Raw genomic sequence first — 23,826 nt, 5'->3', positions numbered from 1 at the left:
GGAAAATAAAAATTAAAAAAGTAATTCCGTTGCCGGGACTTGAACCCGGGTCTCTCGGGTGAGAGCCGAGTATCCTAACCACCTAGACTACAACGGATTGTTGGCATTCTGGCATCTATTAATAACAACTACACCACTTTAGGGGAGAAGAAGGGGAAAAGCCATAAGAATCTGGCATGTTTGTTGAACCCAATTTAGGTCTTCAAATTCCTAGTCTATTTTGTCATCGCAGAGTCCTTTGTTGGATAGTGAGGTAATGCAACCAGGTTGAGTACATTTTTAAATCAAATGCCAATCAATAGAGATACGTAATTTACTTCTACACCTTTTAGTCCTAATATTAACTAAGGTAGCTACACACCCATGCTGAACGTCAACACTAGCAAATGCTTGAGTGAAAGCCTAGTGTGTGGAGAATTGGTGAACAAGACCTCATTTTGTTATACCACTCGAATCAAAAGTTATATACGACAAACTGAAAAATAAGAACCCTATTACAGAAAATGCTCATCTAGTTTTTTTACAAGTGCATTCTTCAGACTATTTTCCACCCAGGTTTTTCAGTTTTAGAGCAATCCGAGCTAACTGTTATAACCATGAATAAATAATCAGATGCAGGGATCAAACAAAGACATCAACCATTCGGCAGCAAAGCCTGAATCTTGCGTGTGCTCGGATTTAACTCTTAAGGAAAGCCTTCAAAGAAAACGGTGCATGCTCGTCCTGCCAATGTACAAACAAACAGAATCAGAAATGCGCTCCACAGAGAAAAAGACGCAACAAACAATAATATCTTCACAAACTTCGTATATGCCTCTTGTAACACTTATTGATGGCAATAACGAAAACCAGAAGGGTCTCAAAGACAGTGTGGCCATCATCTCCTGTTGTTACAACAGGGGAGCTTCAGGTTCCGCAATCTTTAAAAGGTGAACAACATCGACTTCTGAACTATCAATGCGCAAAGGCATGAAGCCTATGACAGCCACAGATAATAATGACGGGTCTAGAAGGATAATTACTAAGAAATCTCTTCACATGGCTCTCAGGCAAGTGGCATGTTGGTATCAGGGTATTTCAGATTATAAACATGAGATACAGAAATGTTATACCATGACAGATTTGAACAATAACCAGAATGAGATTAGAAAAGATAAGACACGAGACAAGAAATTAGTCAACAAGTATAAGTACAATAACCAGCAAGTGCACTTCAAAAGCGATGAGTAAGTAGCATTAGTCTAATTATTTAGCCTAAAATGTCAAAAAGTCCATCTAAATTGATGTTGTATCTGATGGGATCAAAGTGAACTTGGTGTCATGTGGGGGCAAGCTACTTAAGGCATTTGAAAGTTCGAGATTCGACATTGGGCCTCAGGATCAAGTACAAAAACACAAGACAGATACTATTGTGCAATGACTATATGAAGACACCGAAGTGCTCTCTGTTAAAGCCTGGGCCTTATAATAGCTGAACACAGAGGACGAAAAAACAATAGCAACCCAAGCTTTAGTGAGCCGTGTCCCACAATCGGTGTATTATTGAGAAAGTATACATAATTCAGCAAAATATAGATTAATAATTGTCATTACTAATTATATACGGTTATTTGAGTAAGCCATAGATCTCTTATTTACTAAGATCAAGAAGATATATTAAAACAAATTTGAACCAGGAATTAACAAATCAGGTTACCTTATTAGATTCTTGATGTAAACTTTGTCTAACTACTGTGGTTTGCTGTAGCAGCCTTTGCAGTGCTGAATAGCTGGGCATGTTGGAATGCGCTGATATTAAAATGAGTCGGACAGTCAGGAGAGTGCTGGTGATTTTGATAATAGAAGAACGAGAGTATGAAAGAAATATATGGTACTGAGAGAGGTAAAGAAAACAACCAAGAATTGCTCCATTCAGAGATTCTGCAACATGCTGTCTGTATTCCGAGCTTAGCAAGTGAAACATAGGAGAATTCTCTGGCTCTTCATAAGCTAATAAAGCCATAAAGTCCTGCATTGTCAACAACCATATCTCTTTTAAACCACATAAGGCATTTTTAGAAACAAGCACAAGACCATGTGTCTATGGAAATATCTAAATCACAGTTCTTTGACAACTGAAGAGGGGACATGGAATGAGAGACTTACTTCAAGCTTTTCAACATATTTGTTGACCCTCCCAAACGGGGTCAACTTGCTCTGAGCAAATTCCAAAGCTTCTGAGCTGCCAATGAAATTTTTTAAATTAGCTTTAGCTTTTACAAAAAATTATAAACGAAAGATTGTTTTTTTTTGTTTATTCTTATTTACCACTTCCTAGTGCAGACAAGCTCAACGAAATGAAGGCTCAAGAGATCGAAATGCAAGTCCATATTTTCTTCTAGTAAGTTAGGTGACAGCTGTTCTGTAAGCTCTATGGCCTTTAGAGCATTACCCTCCAGTGCAAAATGATATATAGCTGAAACACAAACAAGGGATTCAATATTAATGAGCACAGCTTAAAGATATGAGTGCAAAATGGAATTGACAGTCTGTTCTCTGATTTGTTTGTGTTCACAAGTTTTTTGAAGCCATAAGCAATCCACTAGCTGGAAAAAGAAACCAACGACAGGATTGTTTTAGGGAAATTACATATGTTTTTGCAGTTAACAGTTTGATACCAAACACGTTTTCAGATAGTACGTAAAAATAGTTATATAAGTAGCGAGCCAGATGCGCCACAAAAGACTTCAATTCGATCAGTCAAAATATTAAGCAAAGTCTAAGGAAAAAAGAAAAGAAAAAGAAAACAACAAAGCCACCTACGTTTTCTTTTATCCATGCCCACAGGATAATTGTCAGGGACCTTTACACCAGTAGTAGCAACAAATGAATCTGCAGTCTCTTTAAAGCAATTATGTACAAGGTATGATAGAACAACGCTACGAACATCACCATCATCGATAGCCTGTCATAATATGTGCACACATTAGCTTCAAAAAAGGATACAGATATCAGTAAAAAGCAACGAATGCATCCGTAATTGTAGTCTTACGCTTCATCTGAGAGGACTAGCATAATTACGAGAATGAACTATAAAAAAAAAACTTAATCCACTAATAACATCTTGAACTTCTTATATTTAATGTTTCTAGAGTCCCATTACTCGTTCACAGAATAAGTTCATACCTAAATACGTCCCCCACGCAGTAACCCTAGAAACCACAAATATGACATTGGACTTCAATTGCAAAACATTCAGGCCAAATAATTTATACTACAACGCTTTATACTCAGATTTTTCCTTAACTATAAGACCAAGAACTGTTGAAAAACATAACCTAGACTAAAGAAACCAACAATACAAGTCAAATTGATGGAATTTGAACAAGATAATCAAGCAATCAATCAATTAGTCAGTGAATCATAAGATTTTTGCAAAACCTAGAATCTTAAACGGATTTAAGAAGAAACTTACTACGTTATCATATTGTCGAGGATCTAAGTCCATCATTGGCTTTTAAAATCTTCTTTAAATTCTCAACTGAAATTTTGTCTCCAGATGAGCACTGAAAAAAAAAGAAAATAAATAGTTCTTCTCTCTCCGGTTCAAGAGAAGGACTGAGTGTGCCGAGGGAGGGTAGAGAGACCTTGATATTACGATTAGCTCCAATAATTCGTTCTGGGTGTCTCTGACACACTCTACAACTTACACGTTTTTACCTTAGTGTCATTCCGAAAGGCGTGAAAACCTCCGGGGATAAAAATAAAATTTACTGGTCAGGTCAGACCTACGTCTATGTACGACAGAAGCCTATGGCCTATGAGGTTTAGGTCGGGAAAACGCTAAATACGGGGACAACTTTCATGCCCCAAATCTGGACAATCAACCCAGACCTTTGATCATTCATATCTCTACCCTGCTATCAATCTCGATGTAAGAATCATTCACCTTTTCACGTTTCAGATTGTGTCACGTCGTGTCCCAAATTTGGACCAGCCTCTGATGTCCCGACTGTAGTAAGGTCCAGGTCGGATGTATCCTCGTTCAAGTAAAACATGTCATTCACACTTAGAAACTCTAACTGTGTTTTTGTAGATGTTGTTCTCAATTGGAGTAAAACCCACCTAGGATAGATTCTCCTTCCAAATGGAACAGAGAAGAGTCAAATCATGTTTGTTTTTGTTTTTTTGATCTGACTCGTGGATTTGACTGAAATCACATGATTTATCTGGATCTGACGTAATATGTTTATTTTTTGAGTTGGTGGTTTGATTCCGTAAGTCATAAAAAAATTTTTTCTTTACTAGGAAAGAAAATACGTATTGAATAACGCGTAGGCTATATTATCACTTTCAGTTGATGCCTTTAACCATCAGGCACATTACTCATTCCAAATATATTAACATCTTCATTATAAGCCTCTTCAGCTAATATGTGCGCTTCGTTATTGGATTTCTTGGAGTAAAGTTAAAACTCCAGTTTTCAAAACCATTAATCAAATCTAAGTTGTTTAGGATGACTGAATTTGTTGTCCATCTCAAAGCATCACTTTTTCCTTTTAAAGCCTCTATCACATTGTTATTATCTCCCTCCGGATGCAGCTTATGTATGTCCATCTCTTTTGCACATGATATTGCATGCAGTGCTCGCAACGCTTTCTCCGCTTGTTCCTTATCGAAGACCCTCAATGGAATGGTAGTTGTCCCTATGTAGTTCCATGTAAAATTGCCACAAATTAGTCCAATTGCACATCTATTTGAATCTTTATGAAAACTGGCATCAAATTGATTTTTTCCATCGGAGAACTTGGGTTTTTCCATCCCGCGGTTCTGATAATTCTAGATTGTATGTATCCCCGTTCAAGTAAACATTAAAATGCTTGATACATTGCATTTGTACCCTAGATTTTCCTTTGCTCTCACATAAACAATAAAGTGTCATGTTCCTTTTTTTTCCTCTAAGAAGGGGAGGCAAGCAAAATATGTGGCGGTGGCTGACGCCACATATTGGGGGTATAAAGCAATTCCAAATAAAACATGTCATTCACTCTTAGGAATTCTGACACTATTTTTTTTGTGATAAGCAGGGAAGTGTTAGGATATAATTAAACATGAATCAACCCATTGGCATATATCATGTCAGAGTTTAGAGTATCAAATGGAAAACAATGGGGATAATAGCTAATGCAATAATCGTGTGTGCATTAGTTTTGTGAGCTAATGCAAAAGCTGCCTGGTTGACTTACTTGGTTATACAACATAACATAAAGGTTTTAAATAGCACATTGTTCAAACTATTGTTCAAAAAATTATTTGTCTGGTAATCTTCGCAGTGAGACTTGGCCTTCCATCCCAACTGGTTCTCTTCATCATAAAATTAATTGTCTAGTAATCTTCGCAGTGAGACTTGGCATGCCCATCCCAACTGATTATTTTCATCATTTAGCTCATTGATGATGTTACTGCAGCTGGATTCCACGGTGGTGCATTGTTTGCATAAACAGAGAGGCTTTATTCAACAATCTTCATCATTCGCAGTAATTATGTCTCCTCGTTGGTTTGAGTTGTCGCTGTTTTGGTCCTTACCTACCTGCAAAAACCTCATAATCTCTTAGAATGTAGCAATAACACACATCTGACTATTCGGGCTCCATTTGACTGCTACATTAAGTTTTAGCATGTTTGAAAAAGGGGGTTGCCATTTATTTAACCCTCAATACTTCCAAGCAATGTTATACTCCCTATGTCCCACTATTAGACGACCTAGTTCAAGTTTGCACAATTCTTAAGGTAGGGAAGACAAAAGAGTATTTTTTAAGTATTTTTTACAATTATACCCTTATGGATAATAACTAGTGAAATTTTGAAATGATTATCTCTCAAACTACACCATGGATGTTCGTAAAATTCATACCATTGAAAAGCATTTTAAAACACCTATGTGACTAATATAAACATGCCTATCAAATTATGCATGCTTCTTATACTAATAATAATCAATTAAAAGGATAATTTTAAGAATATTTGCTTGTGTAGTGATATAGGTCATCTATTATGGGACAAAATCTAAAAGTAAATAGGTCAACTAATAGTGGGACGGAGGGAGTATGTATTTCTAAGATCAAGTTTTATTTCCATAAAAGTCTTGTCACATCTGGCTTTCCAGATGGGCCAAAAAATCGATGCACATAGCGCATCAAGTTGCGTATATCATTAATCCATCCTACCAGATGATTCTGCCAGTCAAGGAACCATATTTTCACATAGTCGATGAAAGGAATAAGATTAAAAAAAAAGGGTTAGAAATACTTGCGAACCACACATTTCTAATAACGAGGCAATGGAGGAAAAGGTACTCCATTGTCTCTCCGGTGTGGCTACAAAAAGTACAATCAGTGCTGATATTAATGAACCTGAAAAGATAAGAAGTGAGAGGTGGCATATTGTTAATGCACTCATATATGAACCGTTAAACTCTGTGGAAATTCACATATTCCACACTTTGTTCCAAGAGATGTTGTTGTTGTTAGAAGACGGTTTGATAAGAGAGTACAAAGACTTGGTGCTAAACTCACCGGTCTTACTTGGGTACCATTTAGGCGAATCTTTTGACATGTTTTGATTCTAATTTTAGAGATGGAAGAAGCAATGTAAGGATTAAAAAAGGTGTTTAATAAAGTTAGGTTCCAAGAGTTAGAAGAGTTATTTATAATCTCATTCACAAGAGTCAAGGAAAAAGAGAAAGAATTTGGAAGAGAGGGTATCCGGGAATCCACCAATCTTACCAAATATTAATAGTCTGACCTGAGCATACTTCCCAAAAGCAATAAGGACGAATAGCGACCAGACCTTTCTGGATGCAAGTCCATATCCATGTTACAGATTTAGTTATCTTGGGATATAGAGGGTGTCCATACTTCCTAAAATACTTATTTTGAAGGGTGACATCCCAAGGTGAGTCGGGACTTGTCAAAAGATTTCAAGCCAGTTTTCCAAGTTGATCTAAGTTATTTGCCTCGATATTCCTAAACCCAATCCCCTGAACTAATTGGTATACTAAAAGTTTTCCAAGCCTTCATTAAGAAGCCTTTCTTGTCGTCAATTTTACCCAGCCAGAAATTACGTTGGAGAGAACTAAGTTGACAAGTAATAGTTTTAGGGTTCCTAAATAGTTATCTTCAATATGAATTTTCTTAACTTTTAGAATATATATTATCATTTTACCAAATCTATTTGGAAGTTTCGGGTTCAATAAAATACCTGATTTTTGAAATTTAATCATCTATCATGAACCTTATTAAAAGTTTTAATGATGTCAAGAAGATTTCTAGCATCCACAACAGTTGTATTAGAGAAGATGAGGGAATCCCCGCTAAACAAAATATTAGAGATAGGAATACTATTTTGCACTACTCGGATGCCATGAATCCACCAATCTTCCAAATATTAATAGTCTGACCTGAGCCTACTTCCCAAAAGAAATAAGGTCGAATAGCGTCCATACCTTTCAGGATGCAAGTCCATATCCATGTTCTATATTTAGTTATCTTAGGATCTAAAGGGTGCATACACTTCCTAAAATACTTATATGGAAGGGTGACAGCCCAAGGTGAGTCAGGACTTGTCATAAGATTTCAATCCAGTCTCCCAAGTTAGGATAAGTTGTTTGCCTCGATATCCCTAGAACCTGAAAAAGTGGGGGTCTAACAACTACACCCACTATTTTGTTCGGGAATCTGAATAGACAAACTCCAATATACTTTCAAGAGAATCAACTAGACAGTCATACTCAATCTATAGAAAAGTATATTAAATAGTTATATCTCGATTTCCCAATTCAATCTGCAATCAAACAAATAGGAATTTTGAAAAAGCGGGGGTTTAACAACCACACCCAATATTTCGATTAGCGATCTGTATGGACTAACTCCAATATGCTTTTAAGAAAATTAACTAGACAGTCAGACTCAATCTTAATAAAAAGTATACGAAAGAGTTATATCTCTCTTTCTCGATTCAATACTTACTCAAGCAAATAGAAATCTGCGAGTCTAATTGAATACAAGACAAATCACTTGAACGGTACCAAAGACCAATGTTCAAGTATCAATTAATTTCAATCAACAACCAAAGGTTGGATTTCCCAATTGATTGATTCAATGCACAACCTGTGATATTTCAATTATATAACAAAATATAATGCGGAAAAGAAATAACACAGACACCAGAAGTTTTTTTAACGAGGAGACCGCAAATGCAGAAAAACCCCGGGACCTAGTCCAGATTGAACACACACTGTATTAAGCCACTACAGACACTAGCCTACTACAAACTAACTTCGGTATGGACTGCAGTTGAACCCCAATCAATCTCACACTGATCCAAGGTACAGTTGCGCTCCTACGTCTCTGATCCCAACAGGATACTACACACTTGATTCCCTTAGCTGATCTCACCCACAACTAAGAGTTTTTACGACCAAAGTCAAAGACTTTAATAAACAAATTTGTGTCACACAGAAAAATCTACGGTAATAGATAAATCCGTCTCCCACAGAAATAGTTACGAGTTTTTGTTCCGTATTTTGATAAATCAAGATGAACAGGAACCAATTGATAAACCAGACTTATATTCCCGAAGAACAACTCATTATTATCAATCACCTCACAATAATCTTAATCGACTAGCAAAAGAAGATATTGTGGAATCACAAACGATGAGACGAAGGTGTTTGTGTCTTCTTTTATATCTTGGCTATCGGAGAAATCAATCTCAAGCCAATCTTACGATTGTAATTAGTACGATAGAAACAACAAGATCAGATCACACAACTACAAGAAAAGTAGTATCGATCTGGCTTCACAATTCTAATGAAGTCTTCAAGTTGTTAATCTACAGGGTCTCGGTGGAAACCTAAGGTTAAAGGAGAATCGACTCTATCTAATACAACTAGTATCACACAGGAGGTGTGGTGGGTAGGTTTACCAGTTGCTAGAGTTCTCCCTTATATAGTCTTTCAAATTAGGGTTTGCAATCAATGTTAGCTTAGTAACAAAGCATTCAATATTCACCGTTAGATGAAAACCCGATTAGATTCAAGATAATATCTTTCAACCGTTATATCGAAACTTAGATTATTACACACAAATGAAATGCACGTTTATTTAGGTTTGTGTAACCGTACCCAAACATGTACATCTAGTTGGTTTAACAGTAGTTAACCAAATGGTTAGCCATATGAGAACTTTCATATGAACCATATTCTTCTTTACCATACCTAGTTCAAATGACTCAAATGAACTAATTAGAGAGTTGTTCAATTGCTTATATCTCATAGAAGTATACAAGACGCAATAGAAGCAAAAACCATTTGATTCACTCGAATCGATTCATGAACTTTATAGCCACGGTTCGCAAACTTGCATTCCTTAGTTTATATAAGTTTAAGTTCACTGATAATCGTTTTTAGAAAATAACCGACTTAAGTACACGGACTTAAGTACCCGGAACAAGTTTGTAAACAGTTCACAAACTTCAGCATATTTTCTCGGGAAGAGAACCTCCGACAGTATGCGGACTGGGTACACGAACTGGGTTCGCGGACTCTGTTTCGGTTTTCCTGAGCAACAAAGCATGCATACTTTGGTTCAAGGAATAAGGACTTATACATGTATGAGTTACCACACAATGCTTATATCCAACAATGGTTATAATCTAAACTCTCATTTCAATCATTGAAACATTCTTAAAGGACGTTATATAGTTGTTGTTCACACACTATTTTTCGTTAAAGAAATTTTCAAGTAATTGAAACTTAATATGACTTTTGTAACTAGTAAAGATGAACTTGGCAAAGGCGAAAGCTTACCAACACATATTTCGATAAATAGATAAGCGAGATAAACTCGGCTCGAAATAGCAAATGTGTATAATCAAAGTCTATATAGAAAAACGACTTTTGTCTCAAGATAGGAGATAGAGTAGATAGACTTTTGAGTGATAGATAAGTTCAAGTCTCCACATGCCTTTTGGTAAATGAAGTTCCACCAGTTCCTTGAGTAGTTTTTCGTCTTTGTATGATGATCGCCATGGAGTCTTGAGCTCAACTACACTTTCTATCCTAGTCCGAGTCTTAGCTATAAGTAGATTAGAAATCAAGACTTATAGTTTTGATCACTAACATTGACAAACATGCTTGAAATAGCAACGCATGCGAGTTCGACCGAGCAGTGCTCTAACAAATTTGCGAGCCCGATTGAATAAGACAAATAACTTGGACGGTCTCATAAACCAATATCCAAGTGTCAATCAATTCAGTCAACAACCCAAAGGTCGGATTCAAGAACTGATTGAACTTAACGCACAACCTGTGATATTTCTATTATATAACAAAATATAATGCGGAAAAGAAATAACATAGACACCAGAAATTTTGTTAACGAGGAAACCGCATGCAGAAAAAACCTCGGGACCTAGTCCAGATTTGAACACCACACTGTATTAAGCCGCTTCAGACACTATCCTACTACCAATGAACTTCAGACTGGAATGTGGTTGAGCCCTAATCAATTTCACACTAATCAAGGTACAGTTGCGCTCCTTACGTATCTGAACCCCAGCAGGATTCTACACACTTGATTCCCTTAGCTGATCTCACCCACAATTAAGAGTTGCTACGACTCAAAGGCGGAGACTTGATAAACAAATCTGTCTCACACAAAAAAGTCTATTGGAATAGATAAATCCGTCTCCCACAGAAATACCTAAGAGTTTTGCTCCTTCTTATGATGAATCAAGGTGCACATGAACCAATTGATAAACCGGACTTATGTTCCCGAAGAACATCCTAGTATTATCAATCACCCCACAATAATCTTAATTGTATGGAAGCGAAACAAGATATTGTGGAATAAAAAACGATGAGACGAAGATGTTTGTGACTACTTTTAATCTTACCTATCGAAGATAAATCTCAAGCAAATCTTAGCAAAGATAATACTCAATCACGATAGTAGAAATAAGATCAGAACACGTAACTACAAAGAAAATAGTTGGGTCTGGATTTACAATCCCAATGAATTCTTCAAGTCGTTAACCTACAGGGTTTCGTGAAAAACCTAAGGTTAAAGGATAATCGAATCTAGTCGTAACTATTATCACACAGAAGGTGTGAGGATTAGGTTTCCCAGTTGCTAGAACTCTCCCTTATATAGTTTTCAAATCAGGGTTTGCAATCTAAGTTACCTTGGTAACAAAGCATTCAATATTCACCATTAGATGAAAACATGATTAGACTCAAGCTAATATCTTTTAACCGTTAGATCGAACTTAGCTTGTTACACACAAATGAAATGTACCTTCATTTAGGTTTGAGTAACCGTACCTAAACGTGTACACTAGATTGGCTTAACAGTAGTTAACCGAAGTTAGCTATATGAACACTCTCATATCAACCTTATTTATCTTAACCACAACTAGTTCAAATGACTCAAACAAAACTATTATAGAGTTGTTCAATTACTATTTTCTCATAGAAGTATACAAGAATACAGTTGAAGCAAAAAAAGTTTGATTCACTCGAATCAATTCATGAACATTATAGCCACGGTTTGCATATAATGCATTCCTTATTATATAAATGTATTAGTTCATGAACAAACCGATTTTATAACTTTAACCACTCAAGTATGCAAACGGGTACACATACTTAAGTAGATGGAATGAGTTTGGGTTTGCTAGTATGCGAACGGGTACGCATACCTCCAGACTCAGCAGAAATTCTCGGACCCAAACCTTACGCCAGTACGCGTACCGCTATGTGTACTTAGGCTCCCGGAATTTCACAAACCAACAGGTACGCATACGAGAATCCATACTATGGTTTCCGGACATGAATCACATATATGCAAGAACACATACTATGTTCATAATCCAATAATGGTTAAGTGTTCTATACTCTATTTCAATCATTGAAACATTCTTAGAGGATGACAATAGTTGTTTTCACGAACTATTAGCATCAAAGCAATTTTCAAGTTATTGAAATAATCATTACGAAACATTCCAAGTCTACACCAAATGATTATATCATGCAAACCATGTAAGATGTTACTCGATGATTTTCACATGATCATATTTTGACTTTCGTCAAGAATATAAGATGAACTCGGATGAAGCGAAAGCTTACCAACACATAATTCGAGAAATATGTAAGCGAGTTAAACTCAGCTCGAAATCTCAAATGTGCATAATCGAATACTATATAGCAATACGACTTTTGTCTCAATATAGGAGAAAGAGTATAAATAGGCTTTCCAAGTGATGGATGAGTTTCAGTCTCCACATACCTTTTTTTTGATGAAGTTCTACAAGATCTCCTTAGTAGTTCTTCGTCTTCAAATGATGAACACCGTGAAGTATAATGCTCAACTACACAATCTATCCTAGTCCGAGACATTGATATAAGTAGACTATAAATCAAGACTTATAGTTTTGATCACTAACATTGACAAACAAGCTCGAGATAGCAACGCTTGCGAGTTCGACCGAGCAGTGCTCTAACAAAACCAATCCCCCTGAACTAATTGGTATACTAAGAGTTGTCCGAGCCTTCATGAAGAAGACTTACTTATCATCATCTTACCCAACCAAAAATTCTGTTGGAGAGAATTAAGTTGAAAAGTAATAGTTTTAGGATTCCTAAGTAGTTATCTTCCATATGAATTTTCTTAACTTTTAGGATATATATTAGCATTTTACCAAATCTGTCTGACAGTTTTGAGTTAAAGAAAATACTTGATTTTTGAAAGTTAATCATCTATCCTGAACCCTTACTACAAGTTTTAATGATGTCAAGAAGATTTATAACATCCGCAAGAGTTGCATTAGAGAAGATGAAGGAATTATCGGTATACAAAATATGGGAGATAGGGATACTCTTTTGCACTACTCGAATGCCATGATTTCTTTTTTCCTCTTCTCATTTTCTAAGAAGTCTAGTTATTCCCTCCATACATAGGAGAAATAAGTAGGGAGATAAATAATCGCTTTTCCTTAATTCTTTCTTAGGTTTAAACATCTTTCCCAGCGAGCCATTACATAACACAGAAGAAGATGGGTACCGATGCATTCTTTTATGAGTTAACACCAATCATCAGAAAATCCCAACTTGGCCATGATTTCCATTAATTACTACCAACTTACCCTATCAAAGTCCTTGATCATATCCAATTCCAGGCCCATACGGCCTGTTTTTTGCTCTATTCTAGTTTATAGTGTGAATTACGTCTTAAGACATCACTATATCATCAGAAATCCTATGATTAGGCAAGAAGGCAGACTAAAAAGGAAAGATGGTTCTAACAAGAAGAGGATGAAGTCTATTTGCTAAAATTTCCGAGATAATCTTATAAGTAGAGTTGCAAATACTTATTGGTTTGAAATCACTAGGAGTGTAGGGATTGTTGTGTTTGTATATGTTTCCTTCTATAACTTCTCTTCTTGGATAGTGTGTTTGCAGATGTTGTTCTCGGCTGGAGATTTTGAGTAAATCCTAAAGAGAAAAGATTCTCCTCCAAAATGGAATAGAGATGAGCTAGTTGGTCAAATTTGTTGTTATTATGGGAGCGGTCTACTCCTCAAAAATTTCAATTTCATTCGGATGAACTGATGGGGAAAATCCTCTTATATATGGGAGATAGAGTGTCAATTGGGTGTGGATGAAACTTAGTCTGTCGTTTTACCTAAAAGAATAGTATGGGTGGCACTTAAACTATCGCTCAAGAGAATTTTTTAGGTTGTGTACCGCCAAACCACACATTTTTAAGGTAGTTTAAAAAAGACCTTTATAACCTTTTATACTTCCAACAATGCTCAATTCTTCACAAACCGTTGTGAATTGAATTTTGAAAGTTGGTATTATAGGCTAGCAGTTAACAAACCATGGTCAGCTGAGTTTGGTTGTCTTATAGGGTTGGCGAACCCGGTTCACGAACTGTTGCACCCTGACTCGTGAACAAGCCTAACGGTTCACGAACCATTGTACCAATAGTCCTATTAGATTTTAGCATATTCTAAAAGAATTATTTTTTAAATATGTTTAGCATTACTAAATCTCTATAAAACACTTCTAAGACTTCATTGATCACTCAAACACTTATGTGTGTGCATCATGATTAAATTCTTAGGTGCTTAAATGAACATCAAATTGCTTTAGTTCTTTGGAATACTTGCCAAACCAAACAATAATTACACACGGTTGCAGAACCGGTTCCTAATGTATATTCTTTTATTGTATTTTCAAGATCTAAAAGTGTTTGCTTGATTTTCGAGTTGTCTTAGCTTGAATTCTAAGAAACCCCTGGTCTTTGAAATCTATAAATGAAGATGCCTTTTCAGCTGGGAAATTTAATACCCGACACCTTGTGTCCTTGTTGATTCTCGAGTTGTCCTCTATAAACCTAGCTAGAGGTTTCCTATGAGAAATATAATTAGGTCTACGACTAAAAGACTCCGCTTTAGGAATTCGTGAAGCCGGGTCCAACTCTCTTTACCTTGATTGTTTGTGTATCCCAATCTTGCTTTTCTGTTATCGAGGTTTTTGTAATCTCTTTCATGCAAGATAATAGTAATCACAAAGTTTTTTTCGTCTCAGACTTTGTGATTCCTCAAGATAGATATCTGAAAAATGATCTTAATTGATCTTTTGAAGATTGTTCTTGAGAGGTGGTTAAGAATCTAGGTTGCTCTTTAGGAATCGTAAGTTTCAGAATTGTGAGGCTTGCTAGATTTGTCTATTACTAACAGATTCCATACCTTTATCTTTGATCTAAAAGGAAATCAAATAGGCTTATATGTTAGAGGAAAATTGGTATCAAAAGTTTTCACTTCGGCTGAAGCAACTCTTAAGATGTAAAGGACGTCATCTAAGGGAATCAACTGCGCGGAGCCTTGCGAGGTTCAAGGACATAAGGAGCGCGATTATAACTGAATTGCTTGGAGGGTGGATTCGGTCTCAACTAAAATAATGTCCGAAGTCTGATAATAGGCTAATGTCTATAGCGGCTTAATAAAATTTGGTGTTCAAATTAATCTGGACGAGGTCCCGTGGTTTTTCTGCTATTGCGGTTTTCTCGTTAACAAAACTTTTTGTGTCTTGTGTTTTTCCTTTTCCGTATTTTACTGTTTATCTTTATTATTAGATTTACGCAAGTTATACATATTTAATCTTGGTAGAAACTTCCATCTAATTGTGATCGATTACGAGACTCGTTCTTGTATAATTCGTATCTTGAAAGATAGATAACGAGTTTAATTACTTGGCAGAATTCCGATTGGAGTATTTGGATATGACTAGATTGATCTTGGATATTGATTTTTGAGATCGTCCAAGTACTCTTTGTTAGATCATAACTCGGTTAAACTCACCAAACGTTGGTATGTCAAGTTTGGTTGTCATATTTTAGTGTGTCAAAACTCATCTAAAGTCGCTTGATTATATACAACAGTCAACTTCGTTTAGGTTAGACTAGAAAGTCTAGAAATTTTGAGACATACAAGTATTACTCCGAAGACCCGAAGAATGTGAAGAAGAAGCGAACTACAACGGAAACATCATCCTTCCTCTTGAGGTTAGTAATATTGACTTGAATTGTTTCATTCTTAACGTATCTTTCAAGTCGTGTTATATTGAAAACATAACTGCGAAGATGTATATACTGTACATATTGTATAATACTCTAGTGATGTGACATAGTCATATTTGTATGATCATAGTATTAGGGAATTATACTACGAAGTATAACGCTTATCTTTTGAACTTCGTAGATATGACATCGACATAATCTTATATATACTGTTATGATTGTGTAATGGGTTATGATGAAGATTTCATCGTAGGAAACAATGTTTTACATTTTTTTTAAAGGAAGTACATTCATGAACTTGTTTTATGAATCGAAAGGGAAATCGTTCTGCTTATTGGTACGGCTATTCATTACAAATCTTTGGATTACCAATATGTGTAAGATGGTAGAACCAATCGTAACTTTGTTATGTATCTTGGTATAACTAATCACAATGCCCGACTTATGATTTGGTATGACGAGTTTTTATTAATTGATGTAACCGATCCTAAGTAATCACCATGAGATGGTATGATCGATATTTGTAATTGGTGTGACCGATCCTAGTAATTGGTGTGACCAATCACAGAGTGTTGTGTAATTGATCCTTGTAATTGGTAACCAGTCCTGGTAATTGGTGTAACTGATCTTGGTAACTGGTGTGACCGATCACAAGCAATACCATGAGAATGTGGTAACTGGTCCTGGTAATTGATGTAACCGATCCTGGTAACTGATGTAACCAGTTCGGGTAACTTGTGTGACCGATCACAAGTATTTCCATATTGAGGTATAACCGGTCCTAGTGATTGGTAGAACTGATTGAACCCATGTATGTGATTTGATATTTTATCAATCACATAATAGTCTTGGAATACAGGTATTGATGGTGGTTTCTAGCTTAGGGTTAAAATCGTAAAACCTTGCATCTGACGTCACTCTGCAAGGAGACGGTGCCGTGAGTGCTAACCTCTCCACCAGCATATTTATTGATCCATTCAATATATTTACATGAAATTTATCCAGACTGGTGAATGTAGCAACCATCCCAAACGCTCTGTAAATTTCGGCACCTCGCCAATACAAGACTCACTGAGTACTTCCCTGTGCTATGTTCCCAGGCAAAACCCTTAATATCGGTATGGAATGACGAATTTGTGTTAACTCGCAGCAGAGTAGCATGAACCTCCAAGTACCAAAGTTAAGGCCATCGCACGAAATGCTCAGACGGAAAGCACACTGCATTCTGTAGATAAGAATTTTTGTGGCAGCATACAAAATCCAGCCAATTATTGTAATAACTCATAAAAAACTCATAAACCCGACAAATTTGCAAAATTAGGGTTTCGCTCCCCGCGCAGTACACTAGACCCCGTTGGTCGAAAAACAATGCTTAGCCAAACTAGGCGATTAAATCCGCCACATCGTACTGGAAGTGTGGCCACGCCCTAGCTTGTCGGCCCCACTTCCCATCGACCAATCAGGTCGCTTTAAATCTTCCACACTCACAAAGAAATGTAGCCACGCCCATGCCTGGCCAGCCCTCTTACATTAACCAATCAGGTTACTTTAAACTCGCCACAGTGTTGAAAACAAGGAAATCGCGCCAGATGGCCGCAAAGCCAATTGGCTTCCCAAGAACGCACCAACATGCCAAGCAGCATGCCAAAAATTCCAAACGCACATACCAGGCACACATGCCAGATGCACATGCCAAACGCGCCAAACATGTCCATTCACCCCATGCGACGTGCCATATAGGCTAATTAGGGTTTCGGCAAACCAAACCCTAATTTAGGCAAGACTTCCAAACCAACGTGCCAAAATTTCAGTGTCTATGGATACGCGCGCAACCGTGTTAAAGGAATGTGAAAAAGCGTGTGTCTAACAACCACACCCAATCTTTCGCTTAGCAATCTGTATGGACAAACTCCAATATACTTTCTAGAGAATCAACTAGACAGTCAGACTCAATCTAGTAAAAGTACATCAAAGAGTTTTATATCTGAATCTCTTGATTTGATCTATAGTCAAGCAAATAGAAATCTGCGAGTCTTTACCAAAGAGAGATAACTTGGATGGTACCAAAGACCAATATCCAAGTCTCAATCAATTTAAATAAACAACCAAAAGTTTGGATATTCTAATTGATTGAACAACACACAAGCTGTATTATTTCAATTATATAAACAAATATAATGCGGAAAAGAAATAATACGGACACCAGAATTTTGTTAACGAGGAAACTGCAAATGCAGAAAAACCCCGGGACCTAGTCCAGATTGAACACACACTGTATTAAGCCGCTACAGACACTAGCATACTCCAAAATAACTTCGGTCTGGATTGTAGTTGAACCCCAACCAATCTCACACTGATCCAAGGTACAATTATGCTTCTACGTCTCTGATCCCAGAAATATATTACGTACTTGATTCCCTTAGCTGTTCTCACCCACAACTAAGAGTTGCTACGACCAAAAGTCGAAGGATTTAATAAGCAAATCTGTATCACACAGAAAAGTCTACGATAATAGATAAATCCGTCTCCCACGAATATACCTACGAGTTATGTTCTGTCTTTTGATAAATCAAAGTGAACATGAACCAATTGATAAACCATAACCTAGTATTATCAATCACCTCACAATAGCCTTAATCGACGTAGCGAAAAAGATATTGTGGAATCACAAACGATGAGACGAAGATGTTTGTGATTACTTTTTATCTTGCCTATCGGAGATAGAAATCCCAAGACAATTATTACAATTGTACTCGTACGATAGAAACAGCAAGATCAGATCACACAACTACAAGAAAAGTAGTATCGGTCTGGCTTCACAATCCCAATGAAGTCTTTAAGTCGTTAACCTGGTTTAGAAGAAAAAACCAAAGGTTAAAGGAGAATCGACTCTAGCTTAGCACAACTAGTATCACACAAATTGTGTGGGGATTAGTTTTCCCAGTTGTTAGAGTTCTCCCTTATATAGTCTTTCAAATCAGGGTTTGCAATCAATGTTAGCTTAGTAAAAAAGCATTCAATATTCACCTTTAGATGAAAACCTGATTATATTCAAGCTAATATTTATCAACCGTTAGATCGAAAACATAGCTTGTTATACACAAATGAAATGCACGTTCCTGGGCTTGTGTAACCGTACCCAAACTTGTACATTAGTTGGTTCAACAATAGTTAACCAAATGGTTAGCGATATGATCACTGCCATATCAACCATATTCTTCTTCACCATAACTAGTTCAAATGACTCAAATGAACTAGTTAGATAGTTGTTCAATTGCAACGAAATATCATGTACTACACAAGACACAATTGAAGCAAAAAGGATTTGATTCACTTGAATCGGTTCATGAACTCTATAGCCACGGTTTTCAATTGTATTCCTTCGTTTATAAAGATATCGTTTTTAGACATAACCTACTCAAGTTCGCGGACTTAAGTTCCCGGATGGAGTTTACAAACTCCAGCAGAAATTCTCGGGTTTGAGAACTTCGCCAGTTCGCGGACTTAGCTCACGCACTTCTCCGGTTCACTTGATCAAAGTTCGCAAACTTCGGTTCAAGCAATAAGGACTTATACATATATGTGTTTCCACAACAATGCCTATATCCTCCAAATGGTTATATAGTCTAAACTCTCATTTCAATCATTGAAACATTCTCAAAGGACGTTATATAGTTGTTATTCACAAACTATTTTTCGTCAGAGCAATTTTCAAAGTGATTGAAACATAGCATGACTTTCGTCACTAGGTAAAGATGAACTTGGCTAAAGCGAAAGCTTTACCAACACATATTTCGAGAAATAGATAGGAGAGGTAAACTCGGCTCGAAATACCAAATGTCTATAATCTAAGTCTATATAGCAAAACGACTTTTGTCTCAAGATAGGAGATAAATAGACTTTTGAGTGATAGATAGGTTCAAGTCTCCACATACCTTTTAGTCGATGAAGATCCACCAGTTCCTTGAGTAGTCCTTCGTCTTGTATGATGATTTCCATGGAGTTCTCGAGCTCAACTACACTTTCTATCCTACTCCGAGACCTTAGCTATAGTAGACTAGAAATCAAGACTTATAGTTTTGATCACTAATATTGACAAACATGCTTGAGATAGCAACGCATGCGAGTTCGACCGAGAAATTCTATAACAACATGCACGATCCATGCCGCAATACCGCTAGCACAAGTTAAAGGCGTCACTGCCAATTAAAGGTAGCCATGATCGACAACTACCTTTCCTCTTGAGATGCAATCTTAGCCATCCAAGTTCGCCACTAAACTAACAGGCTTGTGGAAACTTTTGAGCGACCATGCCGCCAAACCCTTTGGCCAAGGCATCAAGTCCCAGTTTGGCCACGACGCCTAATTTCGGCCACAGTGCCAAACCCTAGACTTGGCCACGGCGCCAATCCCTAACCTTGTTCATGCCGCCAAGCCTTAACTTTAGTCACGGAGCCAAATCTTAACCTTCGCCATGCTACAACACTACAGACGTGGCCATGCCACTGACATGATGCTATACCACAGCCACTGGCATGCCACCATTCCACAACTACTAGCATGTCGCTATGCCACGACCACTGGCATTCTACCATGACACAGCTATTAGCATGCCTCCATGCCACGGTTACTAGCATGTCGCTATGACACGGCCACTGGCATGCCACCATGCCACGGATACTACGTTATGCCATGGCCACTGGCATGCCACCATGCCATGGCTACTGGCATGTCGCTATGCCACGAGAACTGGCATGCCACTATGCCACAACTACTAGCATGCCGCTATGCCACGGCCACTGGCATGCCTCCATGCCACAAACACTAGCATTACGTTATTCCATGGCTCCACCAGGCACTACTATGCCAACGGCGCCACTTCGCCGTAATCAATGGCCACTCTTCCTCGTGAGATGTAATCTCATCCATCAAAATTCTCCACCGAGCCGTTCATCTCGTGACAAGTTTTAGGCGACTAGCCAAAACGAGACTAACATCACGTATGCTATTTACCTACGACAAGCCTCTCATTTTTAACTTGCTGCACGTAGCAAAGTGCTACATGTTTTCCACGAAAACACTCGAGACATCAAAACATGTCACAAACTGGGGATACACATCAGGGTATTGGTCTGGCGGTTTACAGCGTGCGGCGTGCAATACGCCCGTTACAGAAAGTGTCATAAAGCGGGGCGGTTAATAATGGAAATAAGTAATGGTGTAAACGTATCTTTCATTATGGAAACATAAATTCCAGGCGTTACCCGTTACTCCCTTCTTCTACCACTCAATCGTTTCCACTTCCCATGAGACGAGGGTATGTTTTGTTGCGACTTGTATAAATAGGTCTCACCTATTTTCCACCAAACAACAAGTTCTGGTCAGGAGAATAATACAACATCCAGAAATCATCTGATAAATTTTCACTCAGCTAGCCAGTTAAACTTTCTGATACAAGTCACAAAACACCCACACTTCCGGAATCAACTATTCTGGTCTCAACACTTTCTTCGCTTCCCTCCCTAAGACCAACCCTTCTCCTTCACTTTGTGACCGAAGCAAGCCTGGAACGACCATTTCTTGGTTTATGCCAGGATTGTACAGATTGATCTCTCGAACCAAAATTACTCCCGTGCAGTACATTGTTTTGGGGTTTAGATTTGTTTCTCATCTACACACCCAAAATTACCAAAATCAGCAGAAACAGTTTTCACCCACAAACAACAGGTGAACCAATTCTAAACTAGTTTGAAAGTGTGGTATAACCGATTCCAAGAATGTCAATCCATGTAAATATGAATAAGATTTACGGTGAAAAGATGTCGACATACTTTGAACACGTACAATAACTCTTATCATTTATTGTTCAAAGATATTCCTTAGTACTCAAGGAGATACTGTGCCAAAATAAATTGAGAATCTTTTAATTAAGATTTTTGGCTTTATATGCTTTAATTACCAGCAACTAAATGCATATCTCTAGAGAATAAAATTAGTAATGTGCATTTACTAAATGGAGATTTTCTATTGAGAGATTTCGGAAATTTTGGGAAAGCATTTATTGGAATTAGGAAAACCGAATTTTGCTATTCATTGCATATCTTGAGAATATTTCCGATTTTGAAATTCCTTGGTGTCCAAACATCCTTGGTCTATAAATACCTAAGTTTGCATTTCTAGTAAACTATCCTAAGATCCAGGCAAACTTCATTCTTTTTGTTTCTGGTGGAGCCGTATATTCGGAGAGGAAAGTATCCTAATTAGGTGAAATCTCCTACAACCGCTCGTTTAAAGACTTCCTTGGTATCAAGAAGTTGTACGAGTACCGTTGTTGGGAAACTAGATAATTGCAGTGTTATTAGTTTTCGATTGATTTGATTGACTAACGGTTTTTGAAACTTTGATTGCACCTAGTTTGTTTATTCTTGAGAATCTTCTGCTCTGATATAAGATTCATTCAAACTAGATCGAAGTATCAACGGGATATTTAGAACTGTTTGTATATCTAAAGACATCTTGTGATAATCCATTGTTAACGGACTCTATTCTGTGTGTAATTGATCACACGAGATTCAAGTGGTGTTGTGCATGTGTTTGTTGAATATTAAAGAAGATTTCTTATTTAGTTCTCATATCTTTGGGTGTGCATAAACCTTGATCGTCTGGGATCCAACTAGAATCAGATTTATTCGATTGATTAGCTGCGTGAGATCGACATTCTCAATATATATCTTTGATATTTATTTTGATTGAGTGCGAATCTAAACTTGACTACTTTGGTTGTTATTGGATAGTTTGATCTAACCATACAAAGGAGTTTATTAGATTAAACAGAAGAGCCTTTGCGTATGACTTGAGATATCTTTATCTTTAAAAAATCGAAAGAGTTGTTACCAAACATATTTGTTGTTCCTTTACTGTTTGGAATACGATCCAAAGGAATTGTTCCAGTGCGTGTACTCATCGAAGTCGGAAGCGCATGGATACTGAGGAAACTAAGTGAACTAGGAGTAGTCGCTTGGTCTCAACTATACGAAGTTGGTTTAGATTTTGTATAACGGCTTAATTTTGAGAGTGTTTAATTCGGGACTAGGTCCCTGGGTTTTTCTGCATTTGCAGTTTTTCTCGTTAACAAAATCTTGTTGTGTGATTTACTTTTATTTTCCGCAATTATATTTGTTATATAACTCAAAGTAAATTACACAAACGTTAACTCCACATATACTAGATAGTGATCCTATAGAGTTTGGTTAAGTCTGAACCTATTATCAAGTATCATACTTCGTTGTTTTATTGTCTCGATCTTGTATCCATAGTAAATCACACAAGTTATCTTGTTGTCGTATTGTATGGATCTCGTATCCATAGACGATCACACGACGTGTGAACCGATTTGTTGTATTGTCTCGATACAGTCTATAGAAAATCATTTTCGGTAGAGGACTTATAGGTGGATAAATAAAAGATTGTGGCTATTTGGGTACCCTCGTCTTTTCACTCTTCTTAACAATCAGTTTCACAGATTCTTATCTATATACATACTGACTGAGAAGTGGTTAGAGATATAAAATCTATATACATATTTTCAAGGATCATTCAGTTGGTGTACTTGCAATTGCATTAGGTTTTGTCCATACAGGTTGCCGATCGAAAAATTTGGTGGTCTACTTGGTATCCCTGCGTTTTCAATTGGTATCATAGCAGGCAAACAATGTTATAATAAGTCTGTGTTTGGTATCAGAGCAGGCAAACATTGTTAAAACATTGTCTCTATTAACGTACCGCCAGCCTTCGATGACACAAATTACTTGTGGTGGATAAATGTTATGCGTTCTTTCTTACAAGCTCATGATTTTCAGAAAATGGGTTCTTATTGTAAGAGGAAATAATACTTCAGTGGTCGTAGAAGGAGCTAATGCGGTTCGTAAATTCATAGAAACATATAGCGATATTAAAATCAGTGCTACTAAACACAACTTTGATGGGATTGAATGCTATTATCCATACCATAAGCCAAGATCTTCAACATCATGTGTCTACGTGCACTAAATCAAAACATGCTTAGGATATCTTAAAAACTGTATTTGAAGGGAATTCCGCAGAAAAGGAAGCACAACTTCAAAACCTAACTTCTGACCGGGAAAACCTTCGTATGATGATGAGGATTCGTTTGAGGAATTTAATCACAAATTATCGGAAATAA

General features: G+C 37.0%; 1 protein-coding gene and 1 non-coding gene across 2 annotated transcripts; both read right to left on the bottom strand.

Moving 5' to 3' along the window:
- Nucleotides 1-24: 24 nt before the first annotated feature.
- TRNAE-CUC lies at nucleotides 25-97 on the bottom strand. Its single transcript has one exon. It is a non-coding gene; the product is annotated as a tRNA-Glu (tRNA).
- A 271-nt stretch (nucleotides 98-368) lies between these two features.
- Nucleotides 369-3,622, bottom strand: LOC113286003 (glucose-induced degradation protein 8-A homolog). Its single transcript, XM_026534729.1, has 7 exons — nucleotides 3,455-3,622; nucleotides 2,803-2,944; nucleotides 2,308-2,455; nucleotides 2,146-2,221; nucleotides 1,897-2,008; nucleotides 1,697-1,788; nucleotides 369-723 (listed from the first exon to the last, which is right to left on the bottom strand). The coding sequence occupies exons 1-7, from the start codon at nucleotides 3,488-3,490 to the stop codon at nucleotides 679-681; spliced, it is 651 nt and encodes a 216-aa protein (XP_026390514.1). The 5' UTR covers nucleotides 3,491-3,622; the 3' UTR covers nucleotides 369-678.
- Nucleotides 3,623-23,826: the final 20,204 nt, after the last annotated feature.

This window comes from Papaver somniferum, chromosome 6 (assembly GCF_003573695.1).
Source record: "Papaver somniferum cultivar HN1 chromosome 6, ASM357369v1, whole genome shotgun sequence".
NCBI lineage: Eukaryota > Viridiplantae > Streptophyta > Magnoliopsida > Ranunculales > Papaveraceae > Papaver > Papaver somniferum.
The sequence above is the reverse complement of the archived record's forward strand: the minus strand, read 5'-3'. Positions and strand labels throughout refer to the sequence as shown.